At 26.4% G+C, this 20,425-nt stretch overlaps 3 protein-coding genes and 1 long non-coding RNA gene across 16 annotated transcripts; 2 read left to right on the top strand and 2 right to left on the bottom strand.

Annotated features, from left to right (window-relative positions):
• Positions 1–981: 981 nt before the first annotated feature.
• LOC114945454 (lysophosphatidylserine lipase ABHD12) lies at positions 982–7,795 on the bottom strand. 13 transcript variants are annotated; one of them, XM_029321689.2, is made up of 12 exons: positions 7,546–7,795; positions 7,285–7,477; positions 7,122–7,204; positions 5,655–5,806; positions 3,505–3,623; positions 3,276–3,381; positions 2,959–3,158; positions 2,702–2,837; positions 2,490–2,607; positions 2,251–2,412; positions 2,022–2,149; positions 982–1,896 (listed from the first exon to the last, which is right to left on the bottom strand). In XM_029321689.2, the coding sequence occupies exons 4-12, from the start codon at positions 5,720–5,722 to the stop codon at positions 1,857–1,859; spliced, it is 1,077 nt and encodes a 358-aa protein (XP_029177522.1). In that variant the 5' UTR covers positions 5,723–5,806; positions 7,122–7,204; positions 7,285–7,477; positions 7,546–7,795; the 3' UTR covers positions 982–1,856. The 13 variants fall into 13 exon arrangements, with proteins under 13 accessions (XP_029177522.1, XP_029177519.1, XP_029177527.1 ...); XM_029321686.2 differs by having other exon boundaries at positions 7,285–7,795; XM_029321694.2 differs by lacking the exons at positions 5,655–5,806; positions 7,122–7,204 and adding exons at positions 4,388–4,468; positions 5,110–5,188 and having other exon boundaries at positions 7,285–7,795.
• Positions 7,796–9,170: 1,375 nt separating this feature from the next.
• On the top strand, positions 9,171–10,416 carry LOC114945432 (U6 snRNA-associated Sm-like protein LSm6). Its single transcript, XM_029321659.2, has 3 exons — positions 9,171–9,303; positions 9,452–9,542; positions 10,213–10,416. Exons 2-3 carry the CDS (start codon positions 9,452–9,454, stop codon positions 10,359–10,361), a joined length of 240 nt encoding a protein of 79 aa, XP_029177492.1. The 5' UTR covers positions 9,171–9,303; the 3' UTR covers positions 10,362–10,416.
• Positions 10,382–13,431, bottom strand: LOC114945438 (TIMELESS-interacting protein). Its single transcript, XM_085485778.1, has 2 exons — positions 13,366–13,431; positions 10,382–11,628 (listed from the first exon to the last, which is right to left on the bottom strand). Exon 2 carries the CDS (start codon positions 11,573–11,575, stop codon positions 10,598–10,600), a length of 978 nt encoding a protein of 325 aa, XP_085341904.1. The 5' UTR covers positions 11,576–11,628; positions 13,366–13,431; the 3' UTR covers positions 10,382–10,597.
• On the top strand, positions 13,346–16,081 carry LOC146721980 (uncharacterized). The gene is made up of 2 exons (XR_014925424.1): positions 13,346–14,062; positions 15,491–16,081. It is a non-coding gene; the product is annotated as an uncharacterized LOC146721980 (long non-coding RNA).
• Positions 16,082–20,425: the final 4,344 nt, after the last annotated feature.

Here is a 20,425-nt window from a genome sequence, read left to right as displayed (position 1 = left end):
CCGTCCGCATTTATGAAATGACAGTCGACATCTGGGACAAATTCCTCATTTTGACGTATTCGCGGTTTGACAGTTGTGTCAAGATGATAATTAGCGCTCTCACGTCTCGTAATTTTTTATTCAATTCAATATATAATTATTAAATATTGTATAATATAAATATTAGATATTAAATATTATAATAAATATTATATATCCCAGGTAGCAGAACTGACGTCATTAAACGTCAAAATGACGTTATTTTGACGTTTAATGACGTCAGTTTGCTAACTGGTATATATAATATTTAATATCTAATACATATATATATTATAAATATTAAAATATATAATAGATATAATAAATATTATATTAAAATAATTATATACATACATAAAATTTTATAGCAATTAACATATTATACTATATATTACAGTATTTTATTTTCTTAGACACTGATAATAATTTTCAGAAATTTAAAAAAAAATGAGTATTTACAATGAGATAATAATTTCGAACATTATTTATACGTAAAAAATGCAAGCAATGCCCTAACAGACTTATGAAATAAATATCATTTTCATATTTGTTGCAATAAGATGTTAAGAATACGGAGAATTAATTGTTTTTTAAAAATTTATACATATTAATAAACTGATCAATTGTATATATATAATAATTAGTTGCGAAAATATTTTGATTTGATGAAGATTTTATTCGCAAAAGAGAGCTGTTTTCGATTCATTGCTTGTCTAGAAATATTTCTTCTTTTTCTTTATCATAATGGAACTTTGTCAATCAATCATGTAAGAAAATGTAACGCTAATCTAAATTCAAATTTATATTATTACTGTTTGTTTTTATATTATTATTATATTAAAAATTAAATATTTATATTTACATACTTGTGAAGAAGCAAGTGATATGTATCAGAAAATTATGGGTAAATTATTTCACGTTGAATATTAATATTAAATAATATATCTATATAATAATACACAATTCTCACTCATTGTCAACATTTAATAATGTCAATATGATAATAAACATCAGAACAGTATGTGCTTATTATGTGATTTAAAATTATATGCACTGCTACAAATAAAAGAATTGTACAATACAAGAGAGCATAGTAATACCATGATTTCGAGAATGTTTTCTATATAAATTGTTTCACGAGTTAATCACGTGAAATTAATCTCAATATCATGATTTCGAGAATGTTTTCTATATAAATTGTTTCACGAGTTAATCACGTGAAATTAATCTCTATTAAATTATATCTTTCATTGTCAATATCACAGTATTTGCTATCAACATATATTCCATTTATTTAACAGACGACAATCCTGTATTGTTGAATATATTTGTTTACGACATATAAAAATGTCATTGTACAGTATACTAATTCTCCAAAGATAAATGTCTTACATTACATATATCACATGTAATTACATACATATTTTTTTTTAATAACTTAATATATTTTATAAATAAAATTTCTTATTTAATTAAATTTATATAAATTTATATAATGTGAATATAGTAAACTAAATGAATGTGCACAATTAAATATCATTTTTTGATGTTGCAAATCTTTTTGTTGATCATTAATACTAAAATATTAAATATAAAGTTTTTAAAAAGTGTATTTTAAAAACTCACAGAAAGGATTTCAAACTATGTAAAGCATTTGCAAAAATTATAGATTGTTCTAGTTTTTTTCAAGCTTGTTCTCTTCAGATTAGTTCTAATAATAATTCTAGAACAAATTTGATCGCGAAAACATATAATTATTCATAGATAAATTAAATAAAAATATCTAAATTATGACATTGAGACAATTTTCAATTCCAGTTTTCTATAGTCTAGATTAATTATTCAGTCTGATTTTTGTTTGCTTTAGCGACAAATGTCCTGAAAATATAATATAGTGTTACATGATATCTAGAAGAAAAGTATTGCATTCTGAATTAAAAATTTTCGTGAACCAAAAGAGTCTGTGTGTGTCTAGATTTTATAATAATATATCGATAACTTACTTAATTATACTGGGTAACTCCTTGTATCTACAGATATATTTGTGTCCAAGTCCAAAAGATGAATCTATCTTTACCATTTGGACACGATTCGTGTCATTTCCATGACTATCCATTGCCGCTTTGTATAGCTGAAACATGAAATCAAATTATATTACTCTCATAAAACAATTTAATAATATAATATAAAATAATATGCAATAATATAAAAAGTTGTAGATGTAAAACATACCTTTTCTGCCAAAAATACTGGAATTACGCCATCATCTTCGGCATGTAGAATCATAATAGGACACTCGATCTTGGTAATATGTTTGTCGGATTCAAATCGTAGGTTGTTCTTATAAAATGGCTCCACAATCATCCAATGGAACCACGGTAAATGTTTGAATAACTGTGTAAAAATATGTAAATGAAAATTGTATTAGAAATAAAATTCAACTTTCTCATAACTAAGAAATACTTGAATACCTGTGAAAATGGATGTTCGGTTAATTCATCCTGTATGTTGTTGAATGGTGCTTCCAGAAACAAAGCAGCCGGTTGTAAGTTTTCAGCTGCCAGTAGGGCTAATACATGCGTAGAGACTCTAATGACAAATGAAAACTTTATTTCAAGCACAGCACAAATCACTCTTGTTGTGTAAAGAAAAATCAAATGTTTGATAAAAAAAAATCTCTTACCCAGTTCCTAAAGAGTGACCCCAAACAAAAACCGGAGCTGAACCGTTAACTTTTTTCATGACCCACTCGAAAACGTATTTGCTATCCATAACTACACCTTCTTCAGAAAGTTCAACTATGTCACTATCCCCGTAGCCTAAATTGACAGATAAAAAATTAAAAATTGCATTTAAAGGCAAGACTTAAACACATTTTTATTTTTAGAATAAACATAAATGTTTTCTAAAAGTATAAATCCAAGCTTCCAATATACTCACTTCTATAATCAAAACATAAGACATGATAATCCAAATCTTGGAAAAGCTTATAAAGCTCGAGCCTGTGCATGCTTGCTCTATTACCGCTGTTTCCATGCAAATATAGGAATACAGGTTGTGTGGCATTACTTAAAACTGCTTCATAAGCCTCATCTGTTGCAGGAATGGAATTATTTAATAAAGACCGTGGTAATATCTGCCTGTAAATGCACTAGTTTTTAATATAACAGTACGCATTACGTTATTAATAATATAACGATGTAGAGAATATCTTCTCGGAAGACAAAAATTTCACATAGATCTCTTTAATCACTCACCATACACCTATTTTTACTTGTTGATCGGTGTGTAAATAAAAGTTCCTAGCTCCTTCCAATCCAACTGAGCTTGGATCAGAAAACTCTACTTTAAGTGGCCATTGCACTGAAAAAGAAATTCAAAAATATTAATATAAGATATTACACGATTTGCATCACATATTTAAAGTGACAAATGTTATTATATTACTAATTTTATATAACACACTTATATTAATTATACACTCACCAAAGTTCAAGAAGAGTATCTTTTTTTGAATGTTGTAGGAATAATGAAAAATTATAGGACATAGCCCAAATATAATAAGATATATCAGTGCGGATGCCTTCATAGTCCAAATTAAACATCTGTAATACAAAATTTACATATATTTTACACATACATTAATGTATATAAGTGTCTAATAATTTAATAAAGTTCTCTATTTTAATCTCACTATTAATATTTATTAATTTCAATATAGTTGTAAGAGCTTAGTAGCAAAACTAACAAAATATATACAATAAAAACAATTTGAAATATACAAAACCATCTAAAGTTCTTTAACTTATATATTTGTTTTAATAAAAATTTCTGTTTATATTTCTTTTATAATCAGTGATTTAAAATAAACGAGCTTTTTAAAAAATAAGTTTCAAGTGAAGCAAATATATAAAATGATAAAAATGTGTACTTTTCACAAATAACATACAAGCAAAGATTACAGAAAGTCATATAATAAATAACAATTACATATAGAAAACATATTACTTCAAATTGATTTTGAAAGAACTTTGAATGGTTCTTGAATAACTCATAATTATAATTATTACTGAGTTTTTGTCATTGTACACTCAAACACTTTTTAGCATTTTAATAAAGAAACAAAACAATAGCTTTACTACAATTTTCACAACTGAGAACAGTAATGGCAAGAAACTAATAATTATAAAGATAGCTGCATGCAATAGTTGTTGAGGAAATAAACGCATATGTGGGATATAAACGTTATTTATACATACACATGTTAAAAGAAGCAGATAAAACACACAAAAAATATGAGATAAAAATTCAATTTTAAATAGCAAATTATTTATGTATGCGAAATATATCATCTGTTGAGATATTCTACCTTGTATACATCAAGTAGTCAGATTATTTTTCACATTCTTATTCATTCGTATTTTGATACGTATAAAGATACACTTGATTCCTGAGATATATGTACAAGAGATATTATATTATTTCACATATTTATGACATAAAAAGTTATTTATCAAATGACGCTTTATATTTTTATATATTTACAGTATTTAATGATATCTCTCTTTAATGTATATGTAAATACATGTAGATAACATATAGAGTAGGTTACATAATTTTTTTTATGAAGCATGCACTAATACTTATATATTTATATGTATACTTTATTAATTTATTAATTATCAAGTGTAGGTAATTTACACAATTTTTATATTTACTAATTATTAATTTAAAAAAATTTTTTTCTACAGGTGTAAAACATATATCTTTTGTATATGTATAAAAATCTGGTTTAAATTATATAGATTGTTTTATGTATTGAATTGCATTTTATATAAATCTCTTTAGAAATTGTAAAATACTTACAAACAATTATCTATAATCTAAGAACAAAGAATCGTTCTCAAAATATATCTTTATCTCTGACATAAGAGAAAGTGTGAGAGAGAAAAAGAGAGAAAGCAAAAGTAGGTATGTAAAAGAGAGAAAGAGAGAGAAAATTAATGTTACAACATGGAATGCTACTCAATCATGTTGAGTCACTCTCTCTATTTCTCTGTTGTATACATTTGGGAATGCAATTCTACATACCCCACTCTTATCCCAATTCATTTACACAACAGCCGCCAACAAAATGAGTCGATAGTTCTAAAGTCCTTCTCCTACTGCTCTTAAGTCAGAAAAAATATACACTTTTGTCACAGTCATTATTTCTTAAATAAGGGAATAAATTAAAAAATCGGCAGATTGATGTAACATAAAGAATTTGTGCAAGTTTTAAAGAAGAATAAAAAAAAAAGTTTAATAAAACACATATTCCTATTCAGAATTTTGTATGTATTACATCATGCTATGTACAATTAGCTTGTGTAAAGTTGCGGCCTTCATCGTTTTGATTCACTGTGTGACTCACAAGAATAAATTGTACATACAATATATCACAATGTGTCAAGATGAGAATTTAAGACAATCGAAGATTAAAGTCCACATAGATTTTATCCAATGCAAACAAAAGATGAATCTTATATTGTGTTTCGTTTAAATAAGCTTGCAAGCTACATTATGACATATATAAGTGACATCGATGAGATAAATACAGATATATATATTGACAGTTATATCACAGCGTAACTTACATTCCCGTATACCAAATCTCAAGGATGGCGAATGGCACTATTGCTGCTAATAGCAGAAAACCCGACATCGTGATTGTTAGTAGTTACTGTATTGGCTTACAGTACTATCTTTTCGTCACAAGTCCTCTTTCTTTCAAAGTTAATTCCAGAAACTTGTTGTAAGAAATTATTTCTATCATTATTTTGTCAAATATAGATATATGAGTTAATTCAAATAATATAATAAGAAAGTACAGTACACTTGTATATTTTATAAAATTGTATATACAGGGTATTTCAAAAATAGGTGGCCAAACTTTAAGAGTATATTCTACTCACTGAAATGATAAAAAAGATCATACAAACATGGGTCTGGAAATGCTTCCTTTCCAAGTTATAAACATTTCTTATTTATATTGTACTTATTTACGTCGTACGACATACCTTGTATGGAAGGTCTGCATGAAATTGTTGCTACCATGTTGATGAATGCAACCTTGCTCTTAAATGCATAAATAAATACTGATTTCTATTCCATACAGACCATCCATACGAGGCATGTTGTCCAATGTACTATATAAATAAAAAATGTTTATAATTTCGAAAGAAAACGCTTCCGGACTCATGTTTATATGACTTTTGTTCATTTTTTCAGCGAGTACAATATGCTCTTAAAGTTTGGCCACCTATTTCTGAAACACCCTGTATATTCTGTGCTTGTACGTGTACAAAATAATTGTTTTTAAATATATAATATATATTGCTGATAGATATTTAATTTGAATGCTTTATTACAGAGTCACTTCCAATGTTCTCTGATAGAATAGAATAATTATAGATATAATTTTTATTATATATAAATATAAAACATTGGTGTTGATGAAAAATAAGCCATCTAACTTTCATGTAGAAATTATATAGAAATAATGTACAAGAAATACTTATCAATTTCTTTATAAGATATAGAAGAACACATTTGTTTCTATCGAGTATTTTATTCATACTTTTTTTTTGTATATTCAAAAATGTAGCTTATAAATTTTAAATTGATTTTAAATTTGCCAATTTAAATTCCATAGGATAATTTTCTTAAATATACAAAAATGTGAATAAAATATAAAATAGAAAAAATATATTCTTTTAGCTCATAAAAATGTATCTTTCATTTACATAACACGCAATTCTAAAATGATATTCTTAAAATAAAAATCTTTCTACGTACATTATTTTCTCTCACACAAGAAAAAATATATTCTTTTAGCTCATAAAAAATGTATCTTTCATTTACATAACACGCAAAATTCTAAAATGATATTCTTAAAATAAAAATCTTTCTCTGTACATTATTTTCTCTCACACAAGATACATACTTCCTATGTGCAACACTTCTATGTGAATATTACTGAAATATTAGTGTGTATAGGTGTAAGGCAGGTGAAAGTGACAGCACAAGTATACATATAGAATATAGATTAGTATGAAAAAAACCTTAGTTCCCTAGAGACCAAACCAACGTGTAACAAGTAGTATCGTTATATATCGATTGCGTTCGCAATTTTTTCTTCTAGACTCTAAAAAGACGGGGGACAAAGACTTCGTATTAAAAAAAATCATCTAATACATGCAAATTGAATAAAACCAGCGAGTATACCTTCTCACGAAACGTTTCTTCGGTAGCCAATAAACCATATTATTATTAATATTATTATTGCGACGCGGAGCCGAAAGCAATATTTATTAATCGAGAATTATTGTTATTGACACTTTAAAGTATTTTTACGCAATAATTTCGAGGGAACAAAAAACACTTCCTCTGACGTGTGTATATGATTCGCGATACGTATCTAAGGAAATACACCTTTATTATTTATGTGGTCACTTAACAGTGATTAATATTGAATTAAAATAATACCCGGACGGTCGAGGAGCGCGGATCAACCGACGTGAACTGAGGTTTCCAGTCGCAAAGTCGCAATCTTCGAGGGTCCTTCGAGGCTGGCCTCCTCCGAGTAAAAGCGAACAGCTGACGCTGACAGGAGGGAGGGGACGGGTGACAATAAGCAGGTCTACACTTTGATTTCCTTTTCTCCTTTTCCACGTCGAAAGACATCCGTTACGAGATGTTATGCAACTAGACTCTCTCGCTCTTGGAATGCAACAAGTATATATTCGCGATCAGTCAAAAAAAAAAAAAAAAAAAAAAAAAAAAAATTTATCCCACTGACATTTATGACACTTTCTACACTTTATCGTGTCTCGTGCTTTTTCTCGCAAAATGTATGCAAATGTGCATATATATATGTAAATATGTCTCTTAAATAACATGTATTGCATTTTTTGATATATACAGGGTGGACAAAATAAAGCGTTTCAAATTTTTATTTACAATTTTTATTTGACATATTTTTCTCTGTAGAAACAATAATATTTTATTGAAGATAAAAATTCGTAACGCTTTATTATATTTGTCCATTCTGTATATATATATTTTTTGTATGAATTTTTTGCTTTCGATGCATAAGTAAAATATTTTGAAATTAATGCGGTGATGTGTGCTGTGAAAATAAAAAAGTAGACTTATTTGTCAAACCTTTTTGCTTTTGTGCGCGAAAATTATAATTAAAGTTCATGCGAGATGCACCTTTTTATTGCGTGCAGATAATTTAAAAAAGGTATAATCTGACATGAGTTTTTTGTTACACGTCGATTAATCAATCTCTAATTATCATATATACATATATATGTTTATTAAAGAGCAGCATTCACTGTGCGTTTGCCACGCATTTGACATTTGAATAACAATTATCATTTATTCAAAATGACTAACCGGAATAATGAGCATAAATAATTGCGCGCTGAATGAAAAAAACAAAATTAGTTTCAAAGGTTGTTTTAAAATTATAGATAGATTTTAAATTCATGCGGAAGTTATTTTTACTTCTTGCGATAACAAAAAAGTTATATATATTAACTTAATTTTCGAAATTAACTGAAAAAAATTGTACGCAAAATTATACTACACATTTTGTTATAACTATAATATATGATTTTAATAATTATAATATAGTTATAATTGTAATATATTTATATATATTATTTTATTATTATATTATAATATATATCCCAGGTAGCAGACTATAACGTCAAATTAAACGTCAAAATAACGTTATTTTGACGTCGAGTGACGTCATTTTTATACGTTTAATGACGCCAGTTTGCTACTTGGGATATTATATATATTAATTTATTATTTATTACCAAAAATAAAAATTATAATTAAGTGTAAAAATGATAAACAAATGTAAAATTAATATACATTGGCTTTGATGAATTTTATTTACTGCAATTTTTTCGAATACGAATCTGGAAAAATATTTATTCTTGTTCTGATTGGTCAATCGAGCATTAATAGCGCCAATGAAAATTGCGCGTTTAGTCACGTGACCTCGTCAGTTCGAGTACACATAAAAAGTTCTCATGAAAATAAGTAAACGTTTCGGCAATTCTATTGGTGGACAACTAATCGTGGACGACCAGTCAACGCAGTTCTAGGAAAAGTTGCGACCGGCATCGCAGATGTTGATGATAGATCAGTTTTTAGATTAGGTTAAAACTGTTTGAAATCAAAATATTTACACGTTAATTCAATATTTGCGTATTAATTGCAAAGGTACGTAAAATCTAAATTATGACAATTATACTCGTCCTTTATTTATTATGCTACTATTGAAAATTACGACAAACGTCACGTGTATAAACAGGATTTTTATGTATAATTTCTCTACTAATTCATTACATATTTTTATGTATTTTAATAGATGAGTCGGAAGGAAGCGTTATCTCAGTTTATTCAACAAATTCACGGACGACCTGTTGTCGTAAAATTGAACAGCGGTGTCGATTACAGAGGTAAATTTTTTTTTTATAATTAAATCAATATTTTTCTAGTTATTATACACAGTAGGAAAATTTGTGTTTTCTTGTTAAAATTTTTGTATTAAATATTTAATATATTTATGTGTTAATTTAACATATTGCTGCTGTGTTAATTGAACTTAAATATTAAATTATTATAAAACAATTGAAAAAAGATGTAAAAATAACACAATGCGCATCTATTTTTAATTTTACACAATAAATGTTCTGTTTTATTAGTGACAAAATTTATCTATTAAAATTTACAGGAAAAAATGTTTATTTTTTATTTTATAATATAAGTGAGGATGATAACATTTAAAATTAACATATTTTTAGTTAATTTTTACATTAAAACTATATTAATATTTTACACAAAATTTATTTTAAATTATTTGAAGTTTTGCATTTATTTTGTGTTAAAATATTAATACAGTATATGTGTCTCTATTTAACATATATTCATGTTATGTTAAATTAACATAAAAATTTCTGTAAACCGTTTCTGACATGTAATATCTGTTTTTTACACAAATTTTTCAATCGTATTGTTATTAAAAATAAAAATTACTTCTTTTCTACTTGATTAACATCTCATATGCTTTATAAATCTTGAAATCTTTTTTGATACTTTTACATTCTAAAACAAGTATTTTATTTATAGGTGTATTAGCCTGTATAGATGGCTACATGAACATTGCGCTTGAACAGACAGAGGAATATGTTAACGGACAATTAAAGGACAAGTACGGAGATGCTTTCATAAGAGGGAACAATGTATTGTACATCAGTACACAAAAGCGTAGAAATTAATTATGTGATACGAGCAAATATAAATTTCAATAAAAATTAAATTTTTATTTATTAAGTATTTGAAATTTATCTTTGCATAAACATTTCTAACAACTACAGTTTGGCTTATTTCTACGATAATTACAGGTAAAGCGATAATTTTTATGTAATAAATATTTCTAAATAATATCTTAGTCTTATACGCATATATATGTGAATATAATAAAAATTTTATATTAGTAAATATTTTACTTCGCTTAAATATCATCTGTTATTGGCTTCTCACTCGATAGTACTTCCTCCAATTTACCACCAATTGCTTCATTTTCATTTTCATTGATTTGTGAGCCCGTACTATCGACCTGAGATGCATCTATCTCGTTATGAACTGTAGGATTATTATTTTCATTTAGAGTTTCTATATTTGTGCTTTCGACCAATTTCATTTTCTTGGATTCTTCTTCCTCGCGTTCCTTCTGCCTCTGAAGTCTTCTTTGAATAGCTAGCTGTTTGTTTCTTTCAATCCTTTCTTTCATCTCAGTGCTCAAATCATCCTTGGCAGTGCTTGCAGGTTCTGGTGCTTGTGAATTTGATATATTATTGGATTGTGTCAAAAGTAGATCAAACGCATCCTCGTTAGAAGTGCTGGGAGCTGCAGGTGTAGAAGCTCGTGCTTCAGCTTGCTTTTGTTTTTGAATTTGTTCAGTTATTAATAAATCAAAGTCGTCCAGAGGTGCACTTTCTTGTTGATCCTCTTCATCATCCACATTATCATCGATAATTAAATTATCATCCGAAGAGACCATATTCAATCGGTATCTTTTAATAAAAACCTGCAAGTCCTTCTTCTTTCCAAGCTGCTCGACTCTTGTAAGAAAATCATCGAAATGGTACTTTGGAAATAATCTGTAGGACCAGTGTTCCAATCTTTTCATGATCCTGTCGAGGTCTGTCTTCTCGTGTCCTTTTCCATAAAACTTGAAACCCTCGAAATACTTTTCGATGGTATGAATACCATTTGCACCTTTCAATCGTTCTGTGTTCAATTTGGGAATAGGTTTTCTTACTGTATGCGATTTAGGCTTTGATGGATCGATTCTTCGTGCACTTTCTCCTTCGTTATCCGAAGTTGCTTCCTCTGCCACTCCAAGGCTACCACGCTCATCATCAGACTCTTTATTCTCATAGTAATCCACGATATCATCATCCCCCTCGTAATCAGGAATGTCCGTCATGATAGTATATAAAGTATCTTATTAAGTTTAAGTATCAATTATATACTGGATTTCTAAAACATAAAAAAAAAAATAATTATTTAATCATTAAGTATACACAAGTATTTATAATCATATTGCTGCTTGTTATAATACAAAATTTTAGGAATCTAAAACAACACTCTTTAAATAATTAATTTAATTCTATAATCTATTTTTTTTTATGCAAAGTCTCTAACAATTTTCTTTATGAAATAAATATTTAGTTAGAAATCCAGTTTTTTTTAGATATTTAGTTATAAAATTTTATATGAATTTTATATAAATTTTATTTTATATTTTATAAAATGCTCTTATCTTGAAATAGAATGCGAAAAACACTCTTTATCAAGCGATAGCGTTTTATATAAAATATAAGAAATATATAAAATAAAATTCATATAAAATTCATACAAAATTCATATAAAATTTTACAACTAATTATCTAAAAATAATAGATTTCTCATTCAAAATGTAAAATAAAATTCACATAAAACATTGTATAAAAATCATATATAAAAATTCATAGAAAATAAATTATATAAAAAAGAAAATCGTAGAAAAATATTTTCTAATTAAATATTTAAAAGCGCATTCCTAAAATTCTTCGGTGAACAATGAACAAGTATCAAAATACACACATATAAGTTAAGTAAGGTAATTCATATAAAATTTTGCAACTAAATATCTAAAAATAGTAGATCTCAATCAAAATAAAAAATAAAATTCACATAAAACGTATAAAAATCCTGCTAAATTAATAGAAAATAAATTCTATAAAAAAGAAAATTGTGGGAAAATATTTTCTAATAAAATATTAAAAAACGCATTCCTAAAATTCTTCGAATAATGAACAAGTGTTAAAATACACACATATAGGTTAAGTAATTCATATAAAATTTTGCAACTAAACATCTAAAAATAATAGATCTCAATCAAAATAAAAAATAAAACTCACATAAAATTACTGCAAAATTAATAGAAAATAAATTCTATAAAAAAGAAAATCGTGGGAAAATATTTTCTAATAAAATATTGAAAAGCGTATTCCTAGAATTCTTCAAGGAACAATGAACAAGTATCAAAATACACACATATAGGTTAAGTAAGGTAATTCATATAAAATTCATATACCTAAAACAATTCATATAAAATTCATATAAAATAATTTATATAAAAATTCATATAAAATAATTTATATAAAATTCATATAAAATTTTACAACTAAACATCTAAAAACAATAGATCTCGATCAAAATAAAAAATAAAATTCACATAAAATTCCTGCAAAATTAATAGAAAATAAATTCTATAAAAAAAAAAATCGTGGGAAAATATTTTCTAAAAAAATATTGAAAAACGCATTCCTAAAATTCTTCGAACAATGAACAAGTGTCAAAATACACACATATAGGTTAAGTAAGATAATTCATATAAAATTCATATAAAATAATTTATATAAAAATTCATATAAAATAATTTATACAAAAATTCATATAAAATAATTTATATAAAATTCATATAAAATTTTACAACTAAACATCTAAAAATAATAGATCTCGATCAAAATAAAAAATAAAATTCACATAAAATTCCTACGTGTAAAATTCCTGCAAAATTAATAGAAATTAAATTCTATAAAAAAAAAAAAAAAAAAAAAAATCGTGGAAAAATATTTTCTAAAAAAATATTGAAAAACGCATTCCTAAAATTCTTCGAACAACGAACAAGTGTCAAAATACACACATATAGGTTAAGTTAGCTCGATGTACCGGTCCCGCCTAGAAATCGCTGTCGTCGTGCGACTCGCAATTTCCCCTCTCGTCCTCCATAAACTTGTCGAACTGCCCGTCCGATTTCTTCATCCGCTCGAGGACCGACACGAGCAGCTTCTTGTTCAGCCGATCGGTCTGCGTGATTTCGCGCACGACGGACTCGTTCTTCGGTTCGTCCGGCGAGCGTTCGCTCTGCAGCTTCCCCAACACGTTGTTGTCCTGCTCCATCGGAGTCCCGGGCATCCTTCCTCGTCCGGCTGTCAGCTGTCAGCTGTCAGCGAAGATATGACGAGTACGCGTCTGTAGCGACGTATATCTGTCGAACGGAATATTCAATTATATTCCCGGCGAAAGAGAGAGCGTTTCTGTTTACTCTCGGGTAAATACAGTAAATAAAATGTCATCTACAGAGGGGGAGGAATCGATATCAGCTGAGTTCGATTGTTCGACTAATCGAGAGGCTTGACTCGATGCAATGTTCACGGTGCTTGTGTTTATTTTATCTCGTGCGTTTGTTAATTTGAAAGATTGTTCGCTACTTTTTTTCAGGGAAAAATTGTTAACAAATCGAATTCGAAGCTGCATTTTGAGTAATTTAGTTTTCTGTGTTGTAATACTTTGTGTGATTTAAGTAGAATTCGATGGAGGAAGAAGAGGTAAAGACGTTGCAGTTCGATATTTATACGTACATGATGTAAATATATAGGTTATTATACAAAAATAATATAATATATTATATTGTATAATATATATATATATATATATATATATATATATATATATTAATGTATATTATTATAAAAATTGAATCTTATATTCTAGATTATTTAGATTTTCTTCTTAATAAATCCAGCATCAGCTGATTATGACAGATCAGTTTAGCTGATTAATGACAGATATCATTTATACAAAAATAATATAATAATATAATATATATATTATATAATAATATAATATAATATATTATTATATAATATAATACATATAATAATATATATATTATTCTAAAAATTGAATCTCATCTAAATTATTTAGATTTTCTTCTTAATAAATCCAGCATCAGCTGATTATGACAGATCAATTTCGTTGACAAAATTCGTAGCAAAATTTGCTCAAAATCTCGACAACTTTTAATTATATATCTTCAACTTTTTTATTTTCTAGAATTTTATTAACGCATAATACAACTTTAGGATAATTTGTAAATAAATCTCTATTTAGATTTCTGCTTGAAATCTTGTCAGCATTAGCTGATTATATGACAGATCAATTTTGTTGATAAAATTTGTAGCAAAATTTGCACAAAATTTCAATAACTTTTATTATATCTTTAATTCTTTATTTTTTAGAATTTTTTTAACGCATAATACAACTTTAAGATGATTTATTGTATAATAAATAAATTTTCTATTTAGATTTCTGCTGATTATGACAGATCAATTTTGCTGACAAAATTTGTAGCAAAATTTCCACAAAATTTCAACAAGTTTTAATTATATATCTATAATTTTTTTATTTTCTTGAATTTTATTAACGCATAATACAATTTTAAGATGATTTGTATACTGAAAAAAGTTTATTGAATTTGAATAAATATTTAATTCAATACTGCCTCATACCTCATTTATTTGAAACTAATAATATTGATTTGATGTGAAAAATATTTATTTGATATAAAAAAGTCTTTTTCAAAACAGATAAATATTTATTTGTTTAAAATAAATAATTTATTAGGCAGTGTTGAAATAAATATTTATTACTTTAATTGTTTTCAGTGTAAATAAATTTCTATTTAGATTTTTGCTTGAATCTTATTGTCAGCATCAACTGATTATGACAGATCAATTTCGCTGACAAAATTCGTAGGAATAAAAAATTTGCACAAAATCTCGACAATTTTTAATTATATATCTTCAAGAATTTTTTTATCTTCTAGAATTTTATTAGCGCATAATACAACTTTAAGATAATTTGTAAATAAAAATATCTTAGATTTCTGCTTGAATCTTGCCGCAGCATCAACTAAAATTATAACAAATAAATTTCGCTGATAAAATTCGTATCAAAATTTACATCAAATCTGCTCTCGACAATTTCGATTACATCTTTTTTTATTTTCCAGTATGGCTTTGTTAACTCGTAATACGACGTGGGACGATTTGTAATTTCCAAAAGAATGAATCAGACCGAGATATTATTATTACAACTAATCTACATAAATAAAAACCGCACGTGACTGGAAGTATATTACTCGAACGAGGGATTTTCACGAGAGCGAGATTACGAGATGAAAACCACGCGATGCGGAAAAACGTGAAGTACGTGCCAAGAGCATGATTTATCGATGCCAAATTCAAAAACTAATAAAGCAACGATCTGAAATGATCCAACTTGTCGAGTGCGTAAATATCTCAATCACACACGCGAATGCCAAGTTTCGTTTGTTTATAATAAAATTGGAGAGCGTCCGCATTAATGATACCGAATCGCCGATTTGTCGACATGCACTAATGTCCATATGCACATTTAATGTCCAATAATGCAATTTTGTATGTAATTTGTGTGCGCATTTCGGTCAACAAATAATCGCATGGTCGATTCTCGTCGATTTTAATGTGCTTTTCGAATCGATCTTAACTGATGCTCGCGCAAAAGGACATATTTGTCAAATAAAACTCAAAATGACTATATTAAATAATAAATGTGCATGAAATATGAGACTGTTGTAACTTCGCGAATAAAGCAGTTTCTGTTCTCTTTCTCTATCTGTCTTTATGTCGCAAATTTTGTTTGTGTATGCGCGCATACATTCCGATGAAATCTTAGTGCGGCTAAATATATCAAAATGAGCTAAATTAGACTGTTTTTCAAAACAGATAAACAAATTGTGTTTTTGTTTCAAAGAATGAATAATAGAAGTGTATTTGCATTCGGCTGCTTGGCGAATGATAAGCTGTTTCTAGTCCCCAAATAGCAAAAATATATATATAAAATGTTTAAAATTCATTTTCGAAGACATTTTAAAAACGTTAAAATAATTGGTTAAATTCCGTTTTATTCATTAAAAAAACATTTATTTTAACGTTAATGTTTAATATGAATATTTATTTAATGTTTATTTTATTAATATTCTAGTCATATTGATAAAATAGATATTTAATAAACGTTAAATAAGTATTTATATATTTCATTAATGTTAAAATAAATATTTTTTAATGAATAAAAAGCGATTTAACTAATTAATTTTAACGGTTTTAAAATATTTTTGAAACTGATGAGTTTTTAATAAATTTTTAACATTTTTTTACTACTTATTGTTAGGTCTATTTATAACATCCTCAAAAAATTGAAAAATTGATGAAAAGCTAATTGGAAGAATTGTGTTATTATTTTAATACAATTTTAATTTCAGTTTTCGAGACCTGCAATTACATAGTGCAATTTTTCTAGATTAAATATTTCAGAAAATATTTAATATAAAAATATATAAATATATAAATATTTAATATATAAATATATTAAATATTTCTCTACATTTACAGAGCGGATTTTTGTTTTGCGCGTAAAATTAATTAAGAATTAGCAAAGTGTGACAGAGGCGTTTTAGCAATAAAATGTGTGTACAAACATAGAAATATAAAATCGAATATGTATACACACATATGTACATAAGACGGTTGTTTATTGTTTTCATTCAGAGCACTGTCCGCGCAGAGATTTTCTGCTGGCAAGTGTCCATGCGCTCTTTTATGTCTCATCGTTCATTTCGATCTGTCAAAGTGTCCGGAAATCTGCCTGGCACACGCGAAAATACGTAAAATGTGTATAAATTCTGTACTTTACATTTTTTTATTGCACCTTTTTTGCGCGATATTAATAATTATATTATTTCTCAAAATATCACATTATATTTTATCTTATAATATATATATTAATTTATGCTTGTGTTATAATATAATTAATATTAATATTTCAAAGTGATTTGTTAAAATCCGACTTGACTGGCCAATACAAAAAATGTTGAACACTAATATTAATATTATATTAATTATAATACAAACGTCAGTAATACCTATTAAAAAATTGCCTTTTATTTAATATTTTTAAATTTATTAATTGGTTAATTTTAACTGATTAAAAGGAATGAATTCATTACAAAATAAATATTACAAAATTGTCAATTATAAGAAGATAGAAAAATACTTCATTTTTAACACTGATTGAAACGCATTAATTAATTTCAAATATATTCACATTATATCTCATTTGTGTAAATATAACATCACAGAAATAAAATTTGAATAAATAATTTTATTGTCGGTTGATATATAAGAAGTAAAAAGGGATTGCTATATAAAATGCGACACGTGCTTTCGTTTCGAGATTTAATTAAATTTTCGTGTTCATTTTCAGAAACATCGTCGAATATTCGACAACTCCGAAAGTGTCAGATTTGTATGACAAATTTTAGTATAATTTTATATATGATTATGGCGTAATACGACAGCTGCATTTCGACGAATTTGTCGAGCAAAATTCTATATCGGATAATCTTTTGTATATATATATGTATATCGTATATACTTTTGCAATCATGTGTAATATTTCACAAGAGTATATCATTATTATTATAAGATAAAATGATGTTCTTTCGATAGAGAAAAGTAATATTCTAATTAATATACAGGAATACATAATTATTATATATATATGTCATATATAAAGATGAAATAATATTCTTTCGAAAGAAAAATAATATTCTAATTAATTATATAATTATTTCGAAAAAAGTAATATTCTAATTAATTATTATATATATTATAAGGTAAAATATTTCTTCGAAATAGAAATAATATTCTAATTAATACATATTTTACAACAATTATGTACAATAATTGTACATAATTATTATAAATTATTTGTAATTACAGGTCTCAAAAACTGAAATTAAAATTGTATTAAAATAATAAAACAATTCTTCCAATTATCTTTTCATCAATTTTTCAATTTTTTGAGGCTGTTACAAATAGACCTAACAATAAGTAGTAAAAAAATGTTAAAAATTTATTAGAAACTCATCATTTTCAAAAATATTTTAAAAACGGTAAAATTAATTAGTTAAATCGCTTTTTATTCATTTAAAAATGTTTATTTGAACATTTATGTACAATAATTGTACATAATTATTATACATTCTAACATAAGATAAAATAATGTTCTTTTGAAAGAGAAGTAATATTTTAATGCAAAAGTGCATAATTATTATATATTCTAACATAAGATAAAATAATAGTGTTTTTTCGAAAGAAAAATCATATTTTAAATAGTTACATCTTGTAGATCTATAATTGTCACGTTTTCCGATTACAAGAGATTTTATATTTGTCACACATTGTTATCGTTTTCGCGCGAAAGAAATTTAACACGATATTTTTTGATTGAATTATCTGTCGCTTCTGCTTCTATTGTTTGCGAAGGTTTTTGTCTCGATTCCAAATGGCGAGTCTGACATCGATTTATCCGGTTTGCACCATACGTTTCTACGTTTTACTGTCGCTTACTCTAAACCGCAGGATTTTTCATCCTCTATTTTCGTACCACTGCAGTAGTACGGCTACGTTTCTCTCGCAGGAGAGAGAGAACGGTTGTAATCATACAATGATCAAAAATAAAAACCGTCCGTGTAGAATACCGCGTTTTCATATATCAAATATACTTGCAAAATTCTATAGTTTATTTGATTATAAACGCAAAATTGTCAGTTGCCTCTCTCTATTTTGTCCTATACTAGAATTACACTTTAATTTTACAAATTGTTATTATTTAAATCACAATCGTATTTTTAAAAACAATTTTGCGTTAGTTGTCACTAATTTTATACTCGTAATAATTAGTCTTAGTATAAATTGTCTGTTTTTGTTTTATACAAGAGTCACCTCTTCTGCAAATAATTTTATAAATTTAAATTATAATGTTTCTTTAAAAAATTCTTGAATTAATCGTCATTGATTTTATAATCGAATAATTAATTTATCTTATGTATTTATTTAATTTATTTATTTATATATAAACACGATTGTCTGCTTCTCTATGTTATTCTATACAAAAATCACTGCTTTTGCAAATTTAATCATTGCTATTTAAATCATAATCGTGTCTTTAAAAAATTCTTGAATTAATTGTCATTGATTTTATATTCGAATAATTATCTTCGTAATAATTACTAGTTTTGCATAAATAATTGAACAAAAAAAGTATTTAGATTTTTAAATCGCACATCTTGTTCAGCTTTGCATCGAAGTTCTTTGATTAATGCTTCTTGGCTCAGGATGCGAAACAAGTGCAAATGAACAGCGATGCGAAAATTAATCAAATCTAAATTTAATATATCGCATAGTGACACTTTCTACTTTCTATTAAAGTAGATTTTATTTCTAATCAATCAAAGAATTATAAGGATATCTAAATTTTTTCGTTATAGAGTTATCCTTTAATAATATTCCAAGTAGCAAATTGACGTCATTAAACATCAAAATGACGTCATTTCAACGTCAATTTGCTACTTGGATATTATTAAAAATTAATCTCGCCCTCGTAAAATATTAATTGATGATTAGATAGATAGGTCAATCAAAGAAGTGTAAGGATGTTCAAATTTTTTGTTATAGATTATTTTAATAATATTCTAAGTAGAGCAAATTGACGTCATTTTGACGTTTGATGACGTTAATTTGCTACTTGGTGTATTATTAAAGGATATTAATTGATTCAATAGATCAATCAAAGAATTGCAAGGATATGTTCAAATTTTTTCGTTACAGGTTTATTCTTTAATAATATCCCAAGTAGCAAATTGACGTCATTAAACGTCAAAGTGACGTCATTAAACGTCATTTTGACATTAATTTGTTTTATTAAAGAATATTAATTAATGATTAGATGGATCACACAATCAAAGAAGTATAAGGGTGTACAAATTTTTTCATTATATATTCTTTAATAATATCCCAAGTAGCAAATTGATGTCATTAAACGCCAAAATGACGTCAATTTGCTA

This window comes from Nylanderia fulva, unplaced genomic scaffold (assembly GCF_048542155.1).
Source record: "Nylanderia fulva isolate GAGA-0341 unplaced genomic scaffold, ASM4854215v1 Scaffold39, whole genome shotgun sequence".
NCBI classification, from domain to species: Eukaryota; Metazoa; Arthropoda; class Insecta; order Hymenoptera; family Formicidae; genus Nylanderia; species Nylanderia fulva.
Note: the sequence above shows the minus strand (reverse complement) of the source record. Positions and strands in the feature narration are given on the sequence as shown.

Coding starts and splice junctions, on each gene's coding strand:
- LOC114945432 (XM_029321659.2), top strand. CDS start 9,452: ATGAGTCGGAAGGAAGCGTTATCTCAGTTTATTCAACAAATTCACGGA. Junction 9,543..10,212: donor CAGCGGTGTCGATTACAGAG/GTAAATTTTTTT, acceptor TTTTATTTATAG/GTGTATTAGCCTGTATAGAT.
- LOC114945454 (XM_029321686.2), bottom strand. CDS start 5,722: ATGTCGGGTTTTCTGCTATTAGCAGCAATAGTGCCATTCGCCATCCTT. Junction 3,382..3,504: donor GATACTCTTCTTGAACTTTG/GTGAGTGTATAA, acceptor TTTCTTTTTCAG/TGCAATGGCCACTTAAAGTA. Junction 2,608..2,701: donor GGTCACTCTTTAGGAACTGG/GTAAGAGATTTT, acceptor ATTTGTCATTAG/AGTCTCTACGCATGTATTAG.
- LOC114945438 (XM_085485778.1), bottom strand. CDS start 11,575: ATGACGGACATTCCTGATTACGAGGGGGATGATGATATCGTGGATTAC.